General features: G+C 43.8%; 1 protein-coding gene across 5 annotated transcripts in view; it reads right to left on the bottom strand.

The window, feature by feature from the left end:
• The window catches only part of LOC110521846 (discs large homolog 1-like protein), a 188,766-nt gene that overhangs the window by 98,642 nt on the left and 67,334 nt on the right, over positions 1-22,790 (bottom strand). For all 5 annotated transcript variants that reach the window (XR_016495291.1, XM_090232125.1, XM_090232128.1 and 2 more), the window contains one exon: positions 19,499-19,552. Coding sequence is in view for 4 of the 5 variants with exons in the window: in XM_090232125.1 (XP_090088251.1) it covers positions 19,499-19,552 (54 nt within the window). In the remaining variant the exon portion in view is untranslated. The remainder of the gene's footprint in view (positions 1-19,498; positions 19,553-22,790) is intronic.

Here is a 22,790-nt window from a genome sequence, read left to right as displayed (position 1 = left end):
CCCTCTGATTAGGTCCCTATATCTCTCTCTGTTTCTGCTCCTGTCCTTGTCGGATTCTTGTTTGTTTGTGTCATTCATGCCTGAACCAGACTGCCGTCATGTTTGCTGTAACCTTGTCCTGTCCTGTCGGAATCTGCCGGTCCATCTGAGCCTACCTATGTTTGGTAATTAAAGAAGCTCTGTTTAAGTTGATTCGCTTTTGGGTCCTCATTCACGCACCGTAACAACACCTTAGTCAAATACATTTAAACTCAGTTTCACAATTCCTGACATTTAATCCAAGTAACAATTCCCTGTCTTTGGTCAGTTACGATCACTACTTTATTTTAAGAATGTGAAATGTCAGAATAATAGTGGAGGGAATGATTTATTTCAGTTTTTATTTCTTTCATCACATTCCCAGTGGGTCAGAAGTTTACATACACTCAATTAGTATTTGGTAGCATTGCCTTTAAATTGTTTAACTTGGGTCAAACATTTTGGGTAGCCTTTCACAAGCTTCCCACAATAAGTTGAGTGAATTTTGGCCCATTCCTCATGACAGAGCTGGTGTAACTGAGTCAGGTTTGTAGGTCTCCTTGCTCGCACATGCTTTTTCAGTTCTGCCCACCAATTTTCTATGGGATTGAGGTCAGGGATTTGTGATGGCCACTCCAATACCTTGACTTTGTTGTCCTTAAGCCATTTTGCCACAACTTTGGAAGTATGCTTAGGGTCATTGTCCATTTGGAAGAAATTTGCGACCAAGCTTTAACTTCCTGACTGATGTCTTGAGATATTGCTTTAATATATGCACATAATTTCCGTTCCTCATGATGCCATGTATTTTGTGAAGAGAACCAGTCTCTCCTGCAGCAAAGCATCCCCACAACATGATGCTGCCACCCCCGTACTTCACGGTTGGGATGGTGTTCTTCGGCTTGCAAGCCTCTCCCTTTTTCCTCCAAACATAACGATGACCTTTATGGCCAAACAGTTATATTTTTGTTTCATCAGACCAGACCACATTTCTCCAACAAGTACGATCTTTGTCCCCATGTGCAGTTGCAAACCGTAGTCTGGCTTTTTTTTAATGGAGGTTTTGGAGCAGTGGCTTCTTCCTTGCTGAGCGGCTTTTTAGGTTACGTCGATAAAGGACTCGTTTTACTGTGGATATAGAATATTTTGTACCTGTTTCCTCCAGCATCTTCACAAGGTCCTTTGCTGTTGTTCTGGGATTGATTGGCACTTTTTGCACCAAACTACATTCATCTCTAGGGGACAGAACGCGTCTCCTTCCTGAGCGGTATGACGGCTTCGTGGTCCCATGGTGTTTATACTTGCGTACTATTGTTTGTACAGATGAACGTGGTACCTTAATTAAGGCATTTGGAAATTGCTCCCAAGGATGAACCAGACTTGTGGAGGTCTACAATTTTATTTCTGGGGTCTTGGCTGATTTCTTTTGATTTTCCCATGATGTCGAGCAAAGAGGCAATGAGTTTGAAGGTAGGCCTTGAAATACATCCACAGATACACCTCCAATTGACTCAAATTATGTCAATTAGCCTATCAGAGGCTTCTAAAGCCATGACATCATTTTCTGGAATTTTCCAAGCTGTTTGTTAAAGGCAAAGTCAACTTAGTGTATGTAAACTTCTGACCTACTGGATTTGAGAAACATTGAAATATGAGTTAAATAATCAGTCTGTAAACAATTGTTGTGAAAATTACTTGTGTCATGCACAAAGAAGATGTCCTAGCCGACTTGCCAAAACTGTAGTTTTTATAAAGACATTTGTGGAGTGGTTGAAAAACAAGTTTTAATAACTGCAACCTACGTGTATGTAAACTTCCAACTTCAGCTGTATATACAAATCAAATCAAATTTTATTTGTCACATACACATGGTTAGCAGATGTTAATGCGAGTGTAGCGAAATGCTTGTGCTTCTAGTTCCGACAATGCAGTAATAACAAGTAATCTAACTAACAATTCCAAAACTACTGTCTTGTACACAGTGTAAGGGGATAAAGAATATGTACATAAGGATATATGAATGAGTGATGGTACAGAGCAGCATAGGCAAGATACAGTAGATGGTATTGAGTACAGTATATACATATGAGATGAGTATGTAAACAAAGTGGCATAGTTAAAGTGGCTAGTGATACATGTATTAGATAAGAATACAGTCGATGATATAGAGTACAGTATATACGTATGCATATGAGGTGAATAATGTAGGGTAAGTAACATTATATAAGGTAGCATTGTTTAAAGTGGCTAGTGATATATTTACATCATTTCCCATCAATTCCCATTATTAAAGTGGCTGGAGTTGAGTCAGTGTCAGTGTGTTGGCAGCAGCCACTCAATGTTAGTGGTGGCTGTTTAACAGTCTGATGGCCTTGAGATAGAAGCTGTTTTTCAGTCTCTCGGTCCCAGCTTTGATGCACCTGTACTGACCTCGCCTTCTGGATGATAGCGGGGTGAACAGGCAGTGGCTTGGGTGGTTGATGTCCTTGATGATCTTTATGGCCTTCCTGTGACATCGGGTGGTGTAGGTGTCCTGGAGGGCAGGTAGTTTGCCCCCGGTGATGCGTTGTGCAGACCTCACTACCCTCTGGAGAGCCTTACGGTTGAGGGCGGAGCAGTTGCCGTACCAGGCGGTGATACAGCCCGACAGGATGCTCTCGATTGTGCATCTGTAGAAGTTTGTGAGTGCTTTTGGTGACAAGCCAAATTTCTTCAGCCTCCTGAGGTTGAAGAGGCGCTGCTGCGCCTTCTTCACAATGCTGTCTGTGTGAGTGGACCAATTCAGTTTGTCTGTGATGTGTATGCCGAGGAACTTAAAACTTGCTACCCTCTCCACTACTGTTCCATCGATGTGGATAGGGGGGTGTTCCCTCTGCTGTTTCCTGAAGTCCACAATCATCTCCTTAGTTTTGTTGACGTTGAGTGTGAGGTTATTTTCCTGACACCACACTCCGAGGGCCCTCACCTCCTCCCTGTAGGCCGTCTCGTCGTTGTTGGTAATCAAGCCTACCACTGTTGTGTCGTCCGCAAACTTGATGATTGAGTTGGAGGCGTGCGTGGCCACGCAGTCGTGGGTGAACAGGGAGTACAGGAGAGGGCTCAGAACGCACCCTTGTGGGGCCCCAGTGTTGAGGATCAGCGGGGGGGAGATGTTGTTGCCTACCCTCACCACCTGGGGGCGGCCCGTCAGGAAGTCCAGTACCCAGTTGCACAGGGCGGGGTCGGGCCCTGATTAAAAGCAGTGGTTCGCACTTTCAGTTTCACGCGAATGCTGCCATCAATCCACGGTTTCTGGTTAGGGAATGTTTTAATCGTTGCTATGGGAACGACATCTTCAACGCACGTTCTAATGAACTCGCACACCGAATCAGCGTATTCGTCAATGTTGTTGTCTGACGCAATACGAAACATGTCCCAGTCCACGTGATGGAAGCAGTCTTGGAGTGTGGAGTCAGCTTGGTCGGACCAGCGTTGGACAGACCTCAGCGTGGGAGCCTCTTGTTTTAGTTTCTGTCTGTAGGCAGGGATCAACAAAATGGAGTCGTGGTCAGCTTTTCCGAAAGGGGGGCGGGGCAGGGACTTATATGCGTCGCGGAAGTTAGAGTAACAATGATCCAAGGTCTTTCCACCCCTGGTTGCGCAATCGATATGCTGATAAAATTTAGGGAGTCTTGTTTTCAGATTAGCTTTGTTAAAATCCCCAGCTACAATGAATGCAGCCTCCGGATAAATGGTTTCCAGTTTGCAAAGAGTCAAATAAAGTTCATTCAGAGCCATCGATGTGTCTGCTTGGGGGGGATATATACGGCTGTGATTAGAATCGAATAGAATTCTCTCTATACAGTACTGGTCAAAAGTTTGGACACAACTACCTACCTATAATTTTCAATATTTTCAATATTTTCTACATTGTATAATAATAGTGAAGACATCAACACAATGAAATAACACATACGGAATCATGTAGTAACCCAAAATGTGTTAAACAAATCTAAATATATTTTAGATTCTTCAAAGTAGCCACCCTTTGCCTTGATGACAGCTTTGCACACTCTTGGCAATCTCTCAACCAGCTTCATGAGGTAGTCTCCTGGAATGCTTGTCCAACAGTCTTGAAGGAGTTCACACAATTACTGAGCACTTGTTGGCTGCTTTTCCTTCATTCTGCAGTCCAACTCATCCAAAACCATCTCAATTGGGTTGATGTCCGGTGATTGTGGAGGCCAGGTCATCTGATGCAGCACTCCATCACTCTCCTTCTAGGTCAAATAGCCCTTACACAGCCTGGAGGTGTGTTTTGTGTCATAGTCTCACTATCATTTGTTTTTCAACAGGACAAAGTGCAAACCAGATGGGATGACGTATTGCTGCAGAATGCTGTGGTAGCCATGCTGGTTAAGTGTGCATTGAATTCTAAATAAATCACAGACTGTCACCAGCAAAGCAGCCCCACACCATCACACCTCCTCCTCCAAAAATCTCAAATTTGGATTCATCAGAACAAAGGACAGATTTCCACCGATATAATGTCCTTTGTTCGTGTTTCTTGGCACAAGCAAGTCTCTTCTTCTTACTGGTGTCCTTTAGTAGTGGTTTCTTTGCAACAATTCGACCATTAAGGCCTGATTCATGCAGTCTCCTCTGAACAGTTGATGTTGAGATGTGTCTGTTACTTGAATTCAGTGAATAATTTTTTGGGGCTGCACTCTGAGGGGGATAGGGGGCAGTATTTTCACTTTTGGATAGATAGCGTATCCAATTTCAACTTCCCGCTACTCATTCCAAGAATGTAAGATAGCATATTATTAGTATATTTGGATAGAACATACTCTGAAGATTCTAAAACTGTTTGAATCATGTCTGTGACTATAACAGAACTTATGTAGCAGGCAAAACCCCAAGGACTAACCATCCAGAATTATAATTTCTTTGAGGTCACTGTCTATTCAATGAGTTTTCATTGGGAAACGAGATTTCTAAGACACTTGTTTGCAACCGCTACCGCTTCCACTGGATGTCACCAGTCTTTGGAAATTTGTTGATGTTATTCCTTTGTGTAATGAAGAAGTACGGCCATCTTGGATCAGGGTAACGTTATGTGTACTGTTTGAGAATTGAAAAGACTAAAAAAGTAGCGTTAGTTTGTGATCCTCCTGTATTGAAAACAGATAGACTCGTCTTCAATTTGATCGATTATTAACGTTTAAAAATACCTAAAGTTGTATTACAAAAGTAGTTTGAAATGTTTTGGCAAGTTTACAGGTAACTTTTGAGATATTTGTAGTGACGTTGCGCAAATTGGAAGCTGTTTTTGTTCTGGATCAAGCGCGCCAAATAAATTGACATTTTGGATATATATGGACGGAATTAATCGAACAAAAGGACAATTTGTGATGTTTATGGGACATATTGGAGTGCCAACAAAAGAAGCTCGTCAAAGGTAAGGCATGATTTATATTTTATTTCTGCGTTTTGTGTGGTGCCTGCAGGGTTGAAATATGCTATTCTCTCTTTGTTTACTGTTGTGCTATCATCAGATAATAGCTTCTTATGCTTTCGCCGAAAAGCCTTTTTGAGATCTGATATGTTGGCTGGATTCACAACGAGTGTAGCTTTAATTTGGTATGTTACATGTGTGATTTAATGAAGGTTTGAATTTTATAGTATTTTATTTGAATTTGGCGCTCTGCATTTTACCTGCCAATTGGCTAAGTGGGACATTTGCGTCCTGCCTGTCCCAGAGAGGTTAATTGCCAATTTCTAAGGCTGGTAACTCTAATGAACTTATCCTCTGCAGCAGTAGTAACTCTGAGTCTTCCTTACCTGTGGCGGTCCTCATGAGAACCAGTTTCATCTAGCCCTTGATGGTTTTTGCTGCTGCACTTGATGAAACTTTCAAAGTACTTGAAATTTTCGGTATTGACTGACCATGTCTTAAAGTGTTGATGGACTGTCGTTTCGCTTTGCTTATTTGAGCTGTTCTAGCCATAATATGGACTTAGCCTTATTTGGTAAAATACCATCTTCTCTATACCAACCCTACCTTGTCACAACACAACTAATTGGCTGAAACTCATTAGGATGGCAATAAATACCACAAATGAACTTTTAACAAGGCACACCTGTTAATTGAAATGCACTCCAGGTGACTACATCATGAAGCTGGTTGAGAGATTGCCAAGAGTGTGCAAAGCTGTCATCAAGGCAAAGGGTGGCTACTTTGAAGAATCTAAAATGTCTTTTGATTACTACATTATTCCATATGTTTGATTTCATAGTTTTGATGTCTTCACTATTATTCTACAATGTAGAAAATAGTTTAAAAAAAAATAAAAAATAAAAATAAAAAAACCGAATGAGTAAGTGTGTCCAAACTTTTGACTGGTACTGTATGTAGCAGTACTTTAGCTATAACAAACAACGGGTGGGTGAGAGAAGAGCAGAGCAGAGCTGACCCCTCAGTAGCAGCTTAATAAAGGGCAGCGCAGGCTGGCTATCCATGTGAAATCCCCTCTGCTCTGTGGGGAATACTGCAGCGTTCTGTAGCAGGCAGGCAGGGAGGCGGCAGGGCTTTCTGAGCAGTGCACAGCACTAATGCTGTCTTCCTGTGTGGCACGGGGGGATAATCTCCATGGGATTAGAGGTGATAGCCATGTTTGGGAAAGAGAGGATCACAGAAGGGCTGCTTTGTCCCTGCCTAACTACAGTACCATCATCACTATGACTGCTCTGCCTCTGTCCTTGCCCTAACCCAACTATACACCACTAGGGCTGTTGCGGTCATGACATTTCAGCCGGGGATTGTCAAACAACTAACTGTAGGTCTCACGATAATTGACCGTTAATTAACATAAAACATTTATCATCTCCTGGCTTCAACACAAAAACGTAAAATAAATCCATGTAATATATTGACCGGTGGTTAGTACTCTGGCGACGTCGTACGCCGGAGAGGAGGAGCAGGAGCAGACCTGACAGTACCCACCCTCTGACATGCGGCTTCAGCCGTAGGACAACGCCGACCAGGGGGACGACCCTGAGGATGAGGAGCCAGTCGGTCCGGGTGGCGATGGTGGAAATCACAGATGATGTTGGGGTCCAGAATGTACTCCACCATAACCCAACACCGCTCCTCTGGGCCATACCCCTCCCAATCCACCAGATACTGACCCCACGACGTTGGGAATCCAATAGGGATCTGACAGCATACGCCCGGCCCCCCTGGAGGGGGGGGGGATAACTGGACTGTTTGAATAACACGGTACCTCATTCTGTTTACCTGTATGTACCCAACTGACCCGCTCTGCCCATTCATCACCATTTACCCGTTATTGTCTTTGCTCTCCTGATCAACACCTTTGATTGATTACTGTTTTATTTCACTGTCTCACTCAAAATGCCTTAGATAGATCTTTTGTCCCACCCCACACAAATGCAGAGACCTCACCTGGCTTAACTTGTCCCTACAGAGATGAAACCTCTCTCATCGTCACTCAACGCCTAGGTTTACCTCCACTGTACTCACATCCTACCATACACATGTCTGTACATTAAGCCTGGAATCTTTTCTACCACGCCCAAAATTCTGCTCCTTTTATTCACTGCCCCCCAATGCGCTAGGCTACCAGCTCTTATAGCCTTTAGCCGTACCCTCATCCTTCTCCTCCTCTCTTCCTATGGGGATGTAGAGGTTAACCCAGGCCCTGTAGCCCCAAATTCCACTTCTATTCCCCAGGAGCTATCATTTGCTGACTTCTAACCGTAAAGGCCGTGGTTTCATGCATGTTAACATTAGAAGCCTCCTCCCTAAGTTTGTTTTATTCACTGCTTTAGCACACTCTGATGCCAACCCTGATGTCCTAGCCGGGTCTGAATCCTGGCTTAGGAAGGCCACCAACAATTCTGAAATTTCCACCCCCAACTACAACATTTTCCGCCAAGACAGAACTGCCAAAGAGGGAGGAGTTACAATCTACTGCAGAGATAGCTTGCAGAGTTCTGTCATGCTATCCAGGTCCGTGCCCAAACAATTCAAGCTTCTACTTTTAAAAAATCCACCTTTCCAGAAACAAGTCTCTCACTGTTGCTGCTTGTTATAGACCCCCCCTCAGCCCCCAGCTGTGCCCTGGACACCATATGTGAATTAATTGCCCCCCATTTATCTTCAGAGGTTGTACTGTTAGGTGATCTAAACTGGGACACCCCGGCCGTCCTACAATCTAAGCTAGATGCCCTCAATCTCACACAAATTATCATGGAACCTACCATGTACAACCCTAAATCTGTTAACATGGGCACCCTCATAGATATCATCCTGACCAACATGCCCTCTAAATACACCTCTGCTGTCTTCAACCAGGATCTCAGCCATCACTGCCTCATTGCCTGCATCTGTAATGGGTCCGTGGTCAAACGACCACCCCTCATCACTGCCAAACACTCCCTAAAACACTTCAGCGATCAGGCCTTTCTAATCAATCTGGCCCGGGTATCCTGGAAGGATATTGACCATCAGTAGCGGATGCCTTGTTATTCTTTCAAAGTTCTTTCCTCACCATATTAAATAGGCATGCCCCATTCAAAAAAGAAATTAACTAAGAAAAGATATAGCCCTTGATTCACTCCAGACCTGACTGCCCTTGACAAGCACAAAAACATCCTGTGGCATACTGCATTAGCATCGAATAGTCCCCGTGATATGCAACTCTTCAGGGAAGAAAGGAACAAATATCAAATCAAATCAAATCTAATTTTATTTGTCACATACACATGGTTAGCAGATGTTAATGCGAGTGTAGCGAAATGCTAAAAATATACACATGCAGTTAGGAAAACAAAGGCTAGCATTTTCAAACAGAAATTTGCATCCTGTAGCACAAACTCCAAAAATGTCTGGGACACTGTAAAGTCCATGGAGAATAAGAGCACCTCCTGCCAGCTGCCCACTGCACTGAGGATAGGAAACACTGTAACCACCAATAAATGTACGATAATCAAGAATTTCCATAAGTATTTTTCTACAGCTGTCCATGCTTTCCACCTGGCTACCCCTACCCTGGTAAACAGCTATGCACCCCCCACTGCAACTTGCCCAAGTCTCCCCCATTTCTCCTTCCCCCAAATCCAGATAGCTGATGTTCTGAAAGAGCTGCAAAATTTGGACCCCTACAAATCAGCTGTGCTAGACAATCTGGACCCTCTCTTTCTAAAGTTATCTGCCACAATTGTTGCAACCCCTTTTTCTAGTCTTTTCAACCTCTCTTTCGTATCGTCTGAGATCTCTAAAGATTGGAATGCTGCCGGGGTCATCCCCCTCTTCAAAGGGGGTGATATTCTAGACCCAAACTGTTACAGACCTATATCTATCCTACCCTGCCTTTCTAAAGTCTTCGAAAGCCAAGTTAACCTGTTGAGTCTAGGGGTCATTTTTTTTTTTTTTTGAAAAATAATGTTCCCAACGTAAACGGGCCATTTTTCAGGACCAGAAAATAGAATATGCATATAATTGACAGCTTAGGATAGAAAACACTCTAAAGTTTCCAAAACTGTAAATATATTGTTTGTGAGTATAACAGAACTGATATTGCAGGCAAAAGAATGAGAAAAATCAGGAACGCAGCGGTTTCTAAATAAGAGTCCCTTCCTATGCTTCCCTATTGAGCAGTGAATGGGATATCAATGAAATTCCTTTTTATATGGCTTCTTTAATGTGTCTAGTATCACAAGACATAGTTTCAGGCTTTTATTTTGAAAAATGAGCCTGAGCGACAGCATTGTGTCAGTGTCCACCTGATGGCTCTTTGTGTATTTCTTGCGCAAAAGACAAAGGTAGCCATTTTTCCACCCGTCTTACTGAAAAAAGCTCTGTCCCGGTTGATATATTATCAAATAGATATTTGAAACACACCTTGAGGATTGATTATAAACAACGTTTGCCATGTTTCTGTCGATATTATGGAGCTAATTTTGAATATTTTTCGGCGTTGTCGGTGCTGCAATTTCCAGTCGTTTTCTCAGCCAAACGTGAAGAACAAATTTTTGGCTACAAAAATAATTTTTCTGGAAAAAAGGAACATTTGCTATCTAACTGGGAGTCTCGTGAGTGAAAACTTCCGAAGCTCATCAAAGGTAAACGATTTAATTTGATTGCTTTTCTGATTTTTGTTACCAGAATGCCTGCTGCTAGCTAGGCATAATGCTATGCTAGGCCATCGATAAACTTACACAAATACTTGTCTTGCTTTGGCTGTAAAGCATATTTTCAAAATCTGAAATGACAGGGTGATTAACAAAAGGCTAAGCTGTGTTTGAATATATTTCACTTGTGATTTCATGAATATGAATATTTTCTAGTAAGATTTTTTGTACTTATGCTACTTAGTGTCGGTTGATGACAATTCTCCTGAATCCGGGATGGGTAGTTACAAGAGGTTTTAACAAACAGATCACCAACCATTTCGAATCCCACCGTACCTTCTCCGCTATGCAATCTGGTTTCCCGAGCTGGTCATGGGTGCACCTCAGCCACGCTCAATGTCCTACACGATATCATAACTGTCATTGATAAAAGACAATACTGTGCAGACATATTGGTGATTCTCTGTATTTGTGATTCTCTGATCCACCTCTACGCAGACGACACCATTCAGTATACTTCTGGGCCTTCTCTGGACACAACCCTCCAGATGAGCTTCAATGCCATACAACACTCCTTTCGTGGCCTCCAACTGCTCTTAAATGCAAGCAAACTAAATGCATGCTCTTCAACCGATCGCTGCCCGCACCTGCCCACCCATCTAGCATCACTACTCTGGACAGTTCTGACTTAGAATACAAATACCTAGGTGTCTGGATGGACTGTAAACTCTTCTTCAAAGATCACATTACACATCTCCAATCCAAAATTAAATCTAGAATCGGCTTCCTATTTTGCAACAAAGCATCCTTCACTCATGCTGCCAAACATACCCTCGTAAAGCTGACCATCCTACCGATCCTTGACTTCGGCGATGTCATTTACAAAATAACCGCCAACACTCTACTCAGCAAATTGGATGTAGTCTATCACAGTCCCATCCGTTTTGTCACCAAAATCCCCATATACTACCCACCACTGTGACCTGTATGCTCTCGTTGGCTGGCCCTCGCTTCATATTCGTTGCCAAACCCACTGGCTCCAGGTCATCTATAAGTCCTTGCTAGGTAAAGCCCCGCATTATCTCAGCTCACTGGTCACCATAGCAGCACTCACACATAGCATGTGCTCAAGCAGGTATATTGAACTAGTCACCCCCAAAGCCAACTCCTACTTTGGCCGCCTTTCCTTCCAGTTATCTGCTGCCAATGACTGGAATGAATTGCAAAAATAACTGAAGCTGGAAATATATATCACCCTCACCAACTTTAAGCATCAGCTGTCAGAGCAGCTTACAGATCATTGCACCTGTACATAGCCCATCTGTAAATAATCCACCCAACTACCTCATCCCCATATTGTTATTTATTGTTTTGCTCCTGTGCACCCGGGTCTCTACTTGCACATTCATCTTCTGCACATCTATCACTTCCAGTGTAAATTATAATTATTTCACAACTATGGCCTATTTATTGCCATACCTCCCTAATCTTACTACATTTCCACACTTTGCATATAGACTTTTCTATTGTTTTATTGACTGTACGTTTGTTTATCCCATGTGTAACTGTGTTGTTTGTGTCGCACTGCTTTGCTCTATCTTGGCCAGGTCGCAGTTCTAAATGAGAACTTGCTCTCAACTGGCCTGCCTGGTTAAATAAGGTAAAATAAAAAATAAACATGAAAAGAGGGTATGTATGTCACCTCATTGACCCTCCGGAGAACTTTGAATGGCCCCACAAACCAGGTGCTCAGTTTCTTGCAGGGCAGGCGGAGTGGGAGCCAAACACGATCCCCAGAATGGAACACAGGGGTCTCACTGCTGTGACGGTGTGCCTGTTCCTTCTGACGATTGACGGCACTCTGGAGTCTCACATGCACATTGTTCCACACCTCCTCCACGCGCCATCACCACTCATCTACCACAGGAGCCATGGTCGGGCCTGGTGTCCATGGGGCCAGGGCCGTCTGTAAACCCAAAACACACTGGAAGGGGTTCAACCCAGTGGAGGAGTTACGTAGAGAATTCTGGATGTACTCGGCCCAAGGAAGGAAACGTGCCCACTCACCCTGCAGGTCCTGACAGTGACTCCTCAGGTACCTCCCTAGCTCCTGATTCATCCTCTCCTCCTGCCCGTTAGACTGAGGCCGATACCTGGGTGTGAGACTAACCATGACCCCAAGCTTCTCCAAGAAAGCCCGCCATATGTGAATTGGGGGCCATGGTCCGAGACAATGTCCTCCGGAAGGCCATAATGCCGGAAGACCTGCTGGAAGAGTGCCTCAGCGACCTGGAGATCAATGGGAAGACCAGGAAAATGGATGAATTGACATGACTTGGAAAATCTATCCACTACCACCAGAATGGTGGTGAAACCATCAAAAGGAGGAAGATCTTTAACAAAGTCAATGGATAGATGGGACCAAGGTCGCTGAGGCACGGGAAGCGGCAGGGGCTTCCCTGCTGAGCATTCCAGGGGGACTTAAGTTTGAGCACACACGGAACAGGAGTTGATATACCGCGTAACTTCCTGCACCAAGGTGGGCCACCAGTATTTCTCAGTGAGGGAATGGATGGTGCGAGAAATACCTGGAGGTCCAGCGACGACAGCTGCGTGTGCCCGGGTCAGTAGCCAATCCCTTATCCCTGAGGAAATGTAGATGCACGTGAGAGGACAATTCTCACGAAAGGCCTCATTGGCTGCTGGAGACCAAACCAACCTACGAGGCCCACTCTTGAGGAGGGAGGTGAGAGGGGCGGCGAGGGCACTGAAGTTCCTGATGAAGCGGCGGTAAAAGTTGGCAAACCATTGTAACACCTTGATGGTGATTAGGACTGGCCATGACCTTACCGCATCTACCTTCTTGTCCTCCATCCTCACTCCCTGCGGGCTGATTTTGTAGCCCAAGAAGGGGACAGCCCTCTGGTGGAATTGGCACTTCTCCGCCTTGATGATCAGGTGGTTAGCCAAGAGGCGTTCGTGGACTGCTCGAACGTGAGTGATGTGATCTTCCAGGTTGGTCGGGAAGATCAGGATGTCATCTATGTACACAATCACCTGACGTCCGAGCATGTCCCTGAACACCTCGTTGACGAATGCCTGGAACACTGACGGAACATTGGCTAGGCCAAAAGGCATCTTCCACTCATCCCCCTCCGGAAGTGAATGAGATTGTAGGCACTCCACAGGTCCAGTTTGGTAAAGAACCAGGCCCTGCGGAGCTGCTCAATGGCTGACGGCACCAGCGGGAGAGGGTACCGATACTCTGTGGTAATGTCATTGAGTCCACGGTAATCGATACAAGGGCATAATCCTTCCTCCTCCTTTTCAACGAAGAAGAAACCAGCCAACGCAGGGGACGTGGACCTGCGGATGAAACTCTGTTGAATGTAAAGTTGAAGTCGGAAGTTTACATACACTTAGGTTGTAGTCATTAAAACTTGTTTTTCAACCACTCCACAAATTTCTTGCAAACAAATATAGTTCTGGCAAGTCGGTAAGGATGTCTACTTTGTGCATGACACAAGTAAAAGTATCTATATCCACAGTAAAACAGGTCCTATATTGACATAACCTGAAAGGAAAAAGCCACTGCTCCAAAACCCCCATAAAAAGCCAGACTACGGTTTGCAACTGCACATGGGAACAAAGATCGTACTTTTTGGAGAAATGTCCAAAATGGCCAGAAGAAACAAAAATAGATGACATTCAGAGGAACGAAATTATTTGAATATTGTGAAGCAACATCTCAAAACATCAGTTAAAGCTTGGTCAAACATGGGTCTTCCAAATGGACCCCAAGCATACTTCCAAAGTTGTGGCAAAATGGCTTAAGGACAACAAAGTCAAGGTATTGGAGTGGCCATCACAAAGCCCTGACCTCAATCCTATAGAACATTTGTGGACAGAACTGAAGAAGTGTGTGCGAGCAAAGAGGCCTACAAACCTGACTCAGTTACACCAACTCTGTCAAGAGGAATGGGCAAAAATTCTTATTGTGGGAAGCTTGTGGAAGGCTACCCTAAACGTTTTACCCAAGTTAAACAATTTAAAGGCAATGCTACCAAATGCTAATTGAGTGTATGTAAACTGATCCACTGGGAATGTGATGAAAGAAATAAAAGCTGAAATAAATAATTCTCTCTACTATTTTTTGACATTTCACATTATTAAAATAAAGTGGTGATCCTAACTGACCTAATGACAGGGAATTTTTACTAGGATTAAAAGTCAGGAATTGTGAAAAACGGAGTTTAAATGTATTTGGCTAAGGTGTATGTAAACTTCAGACTTAAACTGTACTTCTCCACGGTTTGAGTCTCAGCCACCAACAGAGGGTAGGTACGTCTGCATGGAGGTGTAGCACCGGAAAACAGGTCAATGCACAGTCACAGGGGCGATGAAGAGGGAGACAGGTAGCACGGGTCTTGAGAATACCACCCTTAGATTCTGCTATTTCTCTGGGATTGTTGGGCTGGAGGGCAACCACAGGACTCTCAACCGACGTGGAACCACAGGGAGGCAGATCCTCCGGTATTCAGGTGACCAGTCGGTGATTCTCATCCTCGACCATGAGATGGTAGGGTTATGGCGCTGAAACTAAGGTACTCTGAGGATGATCTTGTGAACTGGTGCACTGGTGATGAAGAAGGGGATGTTTTCCTGGTGATTGGGCTCCACGGTGAGGGTGAGTGGTTGGGTGATGTGTGTGATGGGTCCAGATCCTAAAGGCTGACAGTAGAGATCTTGAATCCACTAGAACTGTAGACACAGGGCATGAGGGACAGTCAGCCAAAGTGATGGGTATTACAAAGAGTCTAACAGGAAGAGCAGCAGATGGAATACTCACTCCTGGTCCAGGGGATGTAACATCACGTGACCGTCCCTCTGCTCTAGTGGATCCCGGATTCTGAAGTAACGGACACCGCTGGCGCTTGTGCCCTCTCTGGCCACAGTACAGACAGAGCCCCAGCTGTATCCGTCTGCGTCATTCCGCCGCGGGAAGTTATGTCACCCCTACCTCCATGGGTTCAGCCTCTGGTCCCGAACACTCGCCGAAGGAGGGAGAAAAGCGATGAAGATGCCGACGCTCCCGGAGGAGGTTTTCCAGATGGATGGCCCTCCTTGCCCAGACCTCTTCTAAATAACGTGCTTAGCGCCGGCTCATTCCATCCACTGGAAGCTGCTACTGTCCGTAAATCATATATATTTTTTAAAATTCTAGTTGAAGTTTACATGAAAGTATTACATGTATTACGTAAAAATCAGTAATTAAATGGAGTTTTATTCACCCATCATGCATCATCTAGAGTAGTAGTTCTTAGATGACCACAAGTTCATGTATTCGCTTATATGCCTTCAGAATGAGGTTGTTATTCTCAACACCCCCTTGTGTTGAGGGCTAAAATGGCTAAATGGCTAAAAAGCTAAATTTGTAAAAAAGTCAGAGAACAATAACATGGAGGCATGAATGGGCTTTAGTGATGTGGTCAATTGTTTGCTGACTCATATTATTATTTATTTTGTCAGGGGAAATCCCATTAAGACCATGGTCCCATTCTCAAGGGTGCCCTGATCACAACAATACAACAACCAACACAATGTTAAACAGCAATCAACACAAAACAAAACATAAAAAAACAGTTATAGTCCTCAGCTACTACTATAGGTCCTTAATTAACACCCTAAACTGCCTAAGCGGCACCACAACATCTAATTGTGATGAGTTCTGCAAATTGTTCCAGCAGTGAGGCTCATTAAAACTAAAAACAGATTTTGCTAATTCGGTGGAAACCCGAGGAACCTCAAGAGATAACCAACCCTGCGAACGGGTTTGGTAAGTTATGTTTTTAGTCTTCAACAATGTAAGTCGGAAGCTTTGTAAACAAAAAGGGAATAGTGAAGTGATCAACAGGACTTTTTTTTTTTTTTTTTTAACTAGGCAAGTCAGTTAAGAACAAATTCTTATTTTCAATGACGGCCTAGAGTATAATGGCTGTCTGCAGATTGAGCTAATGGCCTCTCATTACCGAAACACACATTTCTCATTATTATGTTCTTTTTAGGTCAATTTCGGTAATGAGAGCGTTCATTTTGGCAATGATAATACGATAATTCTAATATATAGTCAATGGGTGTGCTGTGCTGGTAACTTTATTTAATTACTAAGAACATTTCTTAAACCTATTGTATAGATTTTTTGTAAAACAGTGAAATATGGGGTCTATAAACCCCATTTAACTTACTTCAAGCCACAAATCATTTGGGATTAATTAATTGCACACTCTGATGATTTGTTGGGATACTGAATCTCTGAGATCAGTACAGATTTTCAATGGCAAACTATGCAACACTCATTACCGAAACCTGTTTATCATTACCGTAATGCACCAATATTTAAGAAATATTACAAGAAAACGCATTTGGGCTTAATCTGGTAGTGTGACCTTTGTTCTTAATGTATAGATAAATCAAATAGATAAGATGTATACACAAGTGAACGTGACAAAAACATTTTTTAAAGGTTGTGTTATGGTAATGAGATAAATTATGAAATAAATATTAATAATTACATTTTTTTTTTTTTTTTTTTAGGGGCGCAATGTCAACCATTTATTTGTTCATTATGTTGTTGAAAATTGATGCGGCAACGATAATTTTTGAGTGGGTAGTTGAAGAAATTGTGTTAACATGCATAATATCTCATCAAAAAACATAAATAATTAAGAAATAGATAAGTACAGATCCTAATCTCAGTGATCCGAAAGGAAATTTATTAAAAACTACACTTGAGAATTTGTGAGAATGACCCTGTCACGCCTTGATCTGTTTCACCTGTCTTTGTGATTGTCTCCACCCACCTCCAGGTGCAACCCGTTTTCCCCATTAGTCCCTGGGTATTCATTCCGGTGAAATCCTGTTTGTTTGTTGCCAGTTCGTCTTGTCTTGTCAACCAGCGTGTTTTTCCATGCGCCTGCTTTTTCTTATCTCTCTTTTGCTAGTCCTCCCGGTTTTGACCCTTGCCTGCCTTGACTCTGAACCCGCCTGCCTGACCATACTGCCTGCCCTGACCTCTCTGATTCAGAGGGGGTTAAATACAGAAGACACATCTCAGTTGAATACGTTCAGTTGGACAACTGATTAGGTACCCCCTTCCCCTTTTACAATCCCCCTTCTCTCTAAGGCCTTCCTCTCTCGCTCGCTCTCTCCCAGGGTAGCCATACAGGCCCCAAATTAGGGTAAATCTCAGAAACATCGCTCTTCTCTCTCACTCTCTTGCTCCCTCTCTCTCTGCCAGGGTAGCCATATAGGCTCCAAATTAGGACCAATTAAAGACATCTGGTGTAGTAGAAACTTCCCTTTCCACTTTTTCTTTCAATCAGTTTGGTTGAACAACAATGTTAGGGATAAAATAATACACACAGACAGTGCTGGGGAGGGATTAGAGGTTTAGAGTTCCTAAATTGAAGTTGCAAAAGGAAAATAAATAAACACCCAACAATTAATCTCCCAACCAACCCCAGCATGCCACTGTTACACAAGGCTCTGTCCATGATTTGGGCTGTTTGGGTATGATCCTGTAACCCAGGCTTTAAGCTCCCTGATGAGACTCTAAGGCCTTTAAATATCAAATGCATTCCTGTCTATTTGCACAAAATACTAGGCTGCTTACCTGCTTGCAATGCAGTACTTCAACCACTAGAAACTGTGCGTATGCATGGTCTGAAGTTTGTGGGACGCTAAGCAAATTCTCTGTTCAAGTTCAGTTTTTATAAATGGCAACTTTTGCATGAACACTGGCATGTTTTGGGGTATATTTTGTACGTACTCAACGTTTTTAATTGAGGCCTCTGATGCTGTCATCAGAGTCCTAGGGAAACAGATGCACAAGGCAGTCAGTGCAAGCAACACTACTGAACTCAAACAGTCACTCTCTAGGCTGCTGAGACGAAGTCAAGCATTCAACACTAGATACACCCAAGCGCTGAGACAGAATGGAATCTCTGGGCACAGGACTATAGTAAGAGCAAAGACCCTCAGAGCAAAGAACTATTCTCCAGCAGGTGGGAGTAACACCAGAGGGAAGAGAATCAATTCGACATGCAAGGTATTGTATCCAACCCACCCAAGGGTTTTACATCTATTATCATAGGGTGGTCTGCACTTTCCCTGTGAGGAGGTAGCAGCAAACTCAACGTTTAGTTAGAAAAACTATCAGTAGCCAGTGGCCAGTTTGATGGCAGAACTACAGTAGAGTGAAGTTGGCTTCTCTCTCTCTAACACCTGCTCAGAAGAGAACAATAGCTACCGTAACTCCCCTGGTGTCTTAGAAGCATCTTGTCATGTGGCAGAAATGCACGCGCACACACACGCATGCACACGCACGCACGCACACACAGACACACACACCTTATTGATCTTCTCTGTGTAAAACTGGCACCCTGGTTATTGTAATTCACACCTCAACCGTATCCCTCAAAAGTACGGCCTCTCTTTATTAATAGTACCATGCTGCTATGGCAGCACCTGTTCTTATGCAATCGTCACATCACCAGCAATTTCCATCGGGAACTGCAGTTACTGTAATATACGTGCTATTCATTGACCCTTAGATTGAGCAGCGGATTTACAAGGGATGAGTATACATTCTATATTCCCCTCAGCAGAATTATGCACAGAGACTAGACCACACATCCTTATTTGGCTTGTAATCTCAATAAACAATCTCAATGGAAGGCATTTCCCCAGCCCAGATAAATACACTATTCTAAACATTCGGGAGGCTCAGTTTGCCTGGCAATTGAAATGTAACAGAAAGTAATTCTAATGTAATATGTACAGTACAATGTTGTTGCTGCATACTGTACAAAGAGAGGTTCAAATCACCCAGTAGATAAATCAGACACAATAGTCAATGTCTGTAGCTTGCATCTTTGATTTCTAGCTCTGGCTGGTAACAATTATAGATTATAACTTTGACATGGTATTTCGCTTTAACAGCAACTACGTTGTGCTTCATAAACAAAGGACAGGATGGTTACACTCTATTTGTAGTCCATTATTTCCTGGTACATAGCCTACATCGTCGACATTACATGGTAACATGGTAATTAAATAAGAGTTCTCTAATAACCATTTGGTTTTGCATTTTATTAGGATCCCCATTAGCTGTTGCAAAAGCAGCAGCTACTCTTCCTGGGGTCCACACAAAACATAATAGAGAATGACATAATACAGAACATCAATAGACAAGAACAGCTCAAGGACAGAACTACATACATTTATTTGTGGCTAATTTCAGTTCAGTGTTTTTCTGTGCATGTGTAAAGAAATGTAGACTTACGTATGGGGGGGTGTCCAAACTGTCTGTGTTGACCACCACTGGACGTGGGTTTGCCTGCAACAGAAAAACAAAATTTTTCAAAATATTTAGTGAGAAAGTACTTCTTTTTTTTCACCTCGCGATTACCCTGGTAGTATGTTGCAAAAGCTTCACACAACAAAAAAAAAAAATACATTTAGCAAAGCCCCCCAAAAAAACTTGTGAGACAAAATAATCACTTACTCTCCGCATGTTTTGGTAGAACATTTTGAAAGCATCGGCTAGAGATTATCACGGCAGAATGGGTCCATATGCGACATGACATGGTGTTCTGTTGTGCCGAACTCCTGAAGCTTGAAGCCTACAGCTATGGCGTGGACCCAAACACCCCCAACTACAGCCTTAATAACAGACAACTCCTTCTGGCGCTTCACTGGGCTGATCTCTCCTACAGGTCTGGAGGTAAAAACAACCACCCGAAGCTGAATATCTCTCCAGAAACACTCATCCTTCAAACTACACCACCCCCACCAAAACAGAATCCAAATGGGAGGGGTGTAAAAAAAAACAGTAACAGATAAGAGGAGAGAAAAAAAGAGGAGAGTATGACCTGTGACCTGTGTGACCAGGGTGCGGGTGGAGAGAAGGGTGGAGCGATGGCAGGAATGGTCTCAGCTGGTATAAGGATCACAGGGATTATGGGTACGGGGGAGGGGGCGGGACCACCACATCTGGCTGCTAAACAATGGCAATGGAGGTTGAGGGTCAGGGTACAACACATAGACACACAGGCAGAATACACAACTACACACAACACATCACATGATGAAGGGCAAGAAGGGAGGGAGGAAGAGAGAGAGAGAGAGACAGAGAGAGAGAGAGAGAGAGAGAGAGAAAACAGGTGAGAGAAGTTGAAAGAGAGACAATATGATAATGTTCTGAGTGATGATAATGTGGTAGTGAGGGAGGATTGTCTGGATTGTCTAGTGGCAGCTGCTGAGGGCTCAAATGTGTGCGTAGATTATGGAGAGGGGATGAGAGGAGAAAATAGAGAGAGAAGAATGGGCTGAACCACCTAGCATCAGAGAGGATGTCAAAGGGCATCCATTGATAAGAGTTTGGGGATTTGGTATGTTGTTCTGTGCAACGGAGGATGCAGTCAGTATTTACTACTGTGTTACTGACCGAGTACTAAGAACGATGTGAACATCCTTGCCTCTTCTGACCTCACCGTTTCCCAGTCTCCTCCCACTCACAAGGCAGGCAATACAATTGACCTCATCTTTGCTGGAGGCTGTTCTCCTACTAATCTCACTACAACCCCCTTCCAGGTCTCTGATCACTACTTTGTTTCCTTTTCTGTCTCCCTCTCCTCCTACCCTAGCCAATCAGCGCCTACCCAGATGGTTATGTGCGCTGTCACAATCTTTGTTCTCTCTCCCCCACTACTCTCTCCTCTTCTATCCTATCATCTCTCCCTTCTGCTGAATCATTCCCCCTCCTGTCTCCTGATTCTGCGTCTTCAACATGACTTTCCTCCCTTTCCGTATCCCATGACTCGCACTCTCCCCTTTCCTCCCGGCCGGGTCGACCCTCCCCTCATGCTCCATGGCTGAATGACTCTGTGAGCTTACAGAACAGGGCTGCGGGCAGCTTACCTTCTCTTCCTCTGTATCCAGTGCATTAGCCACTTTGTGTCACTCTAAATTTCAAGCTTCTGCCTCTAACCCTAGGAAACTAATTTCCATTTCCCTAGTAAGATCCTCCCGCCTTAATCCTCCACCCCTCCCCCTCCCTCTCTGCGGACAACTTTGTCAACCACTTTGAGAAGAAGGCTAACTACATCCGCTCCTCATTCACTATTGACGCTCCTCATGCCTATTAAGTCCACTAGTCCCACTCACACAGAACTACCCTATGCCTTGAACTCTTTCTCCCCTCTCTTCAGATGAACACTTGACCACTCTAATGTCAAAAACTACAGACCAGCATCCCTTCTTTATTGTATTTCCGAAACACTCAATCATGCTGTCTCTGACAAACTCTCTCGTTATCTCTCTCAGAACGATCTTCTTGACCCTAACCAGTCAGGCTTCAAGATGGGTCACTCAACCGAGACTGCTCTTCTCTGTGTCATGGAGGCTCTCCACACTGCCAAAGCTGACTCTCTCTCCTCTGTTCTCATATTCCTAGTTCTATCCACTGCCTTTGACATCGTGAACCATCCGTTCCTTCCCCCACCCTCTCAGAGCTAGGTGTCTGAGGCTCTGCACACTCTTGGATTGCATCCTATCTGGGAGGATCTGTGTTTGCACCACATGCTCTCACTACTGGTGTCCCTCAGGGCTCAGTACCAGTCTCTCTCCTCTTCTCTCTATAGACCTAGTCACTCGGCTCCGTCATATACTCACATGGTCTCTTCTATCATTGCTATGTGGATGTCACTTAACTACTCTTCACCTTCCTCCCTTCTGAAAGTCAGGTGGCGACACTCATCTCTGCATGCCTGTCAGACATCTCAGCTTTGATGTCGGCCCACCACCTCAAGCTCAACTCCCGCAAAACGGAGCTGCTTTTCGTCCCTGGGAAGGCCTGACAACTTCAAGACCTCTCCATAACGGTTGAAAACTCCACAGTGTCCCCTTTTCCAGAGTGCAAAGGACCTTGGCGTGACTAGAGCTGTTGCATAGACCATATAAACCTCCACACCGGCGGTCACAAGTCAGGAAGGCAGTCAAATTCTACGTGAAAATTTAGTCAAGGTAATTAGGCTTAGATCACCTTATCACTCTAGATCACCTTTACTCCACACACAGAGATGCATACAAAGCTCTCCCTCGGCCTCCATTTGGCAAATCTGACCATAACTCTATCCTCCTGCTCACAAGCAAAAACTCAAACAGGAAGTACCAGATCAATACAGAAGTGGTCCGATGAAGCAGATGCTAAGCTAAAGGACTGTTTCACTAGCACAGACTGGAACATTGAGGAGTTTACCACATCAGACACTGGCTTCATTAATAAGTGCATCGATAGACCCTTTCCTCAGCACTTTGTTGAAGCACCTTTGGCAGCGATTACACCCTTGAGTGTCCTTGACTATGACGCTAGAGGTTTGCCACACCTGTATTTAGGAAGTTTCTCATTATGGGCTATTGTGTGTAGATTGCTGAGGATCTTTTTGTATTTAATCCATTTTAGAATAAAGCTGTAACGTTACAAAATGTGGAAGAAGTTGAGGGGTCTGAAAACTGTGTGTCAAATACACTTACCCTAGCTGCTAAGATGTGAATCCCATTTGAATAAATGAAAA

The sequence above is a fragment of the Oncorhynchus mykiss genome, chromosome 4, assembly GCF_057628025.1.
Source record: "Oncorhynchus mykiss isolate SJ-2025 chromosome 4, ASM5762802v1, whole genome shotgun sequence".
Lineage (NCBI taxonomy): Eukaryota > Metazoa > Chordata > Actinopteri > Salmoniformes > Salmonidae > Oncorhynchus > Oncorhynchus mykiss.
This window is presented reverse-complemented; position numbering and strand designations above follow the sequence as displayed.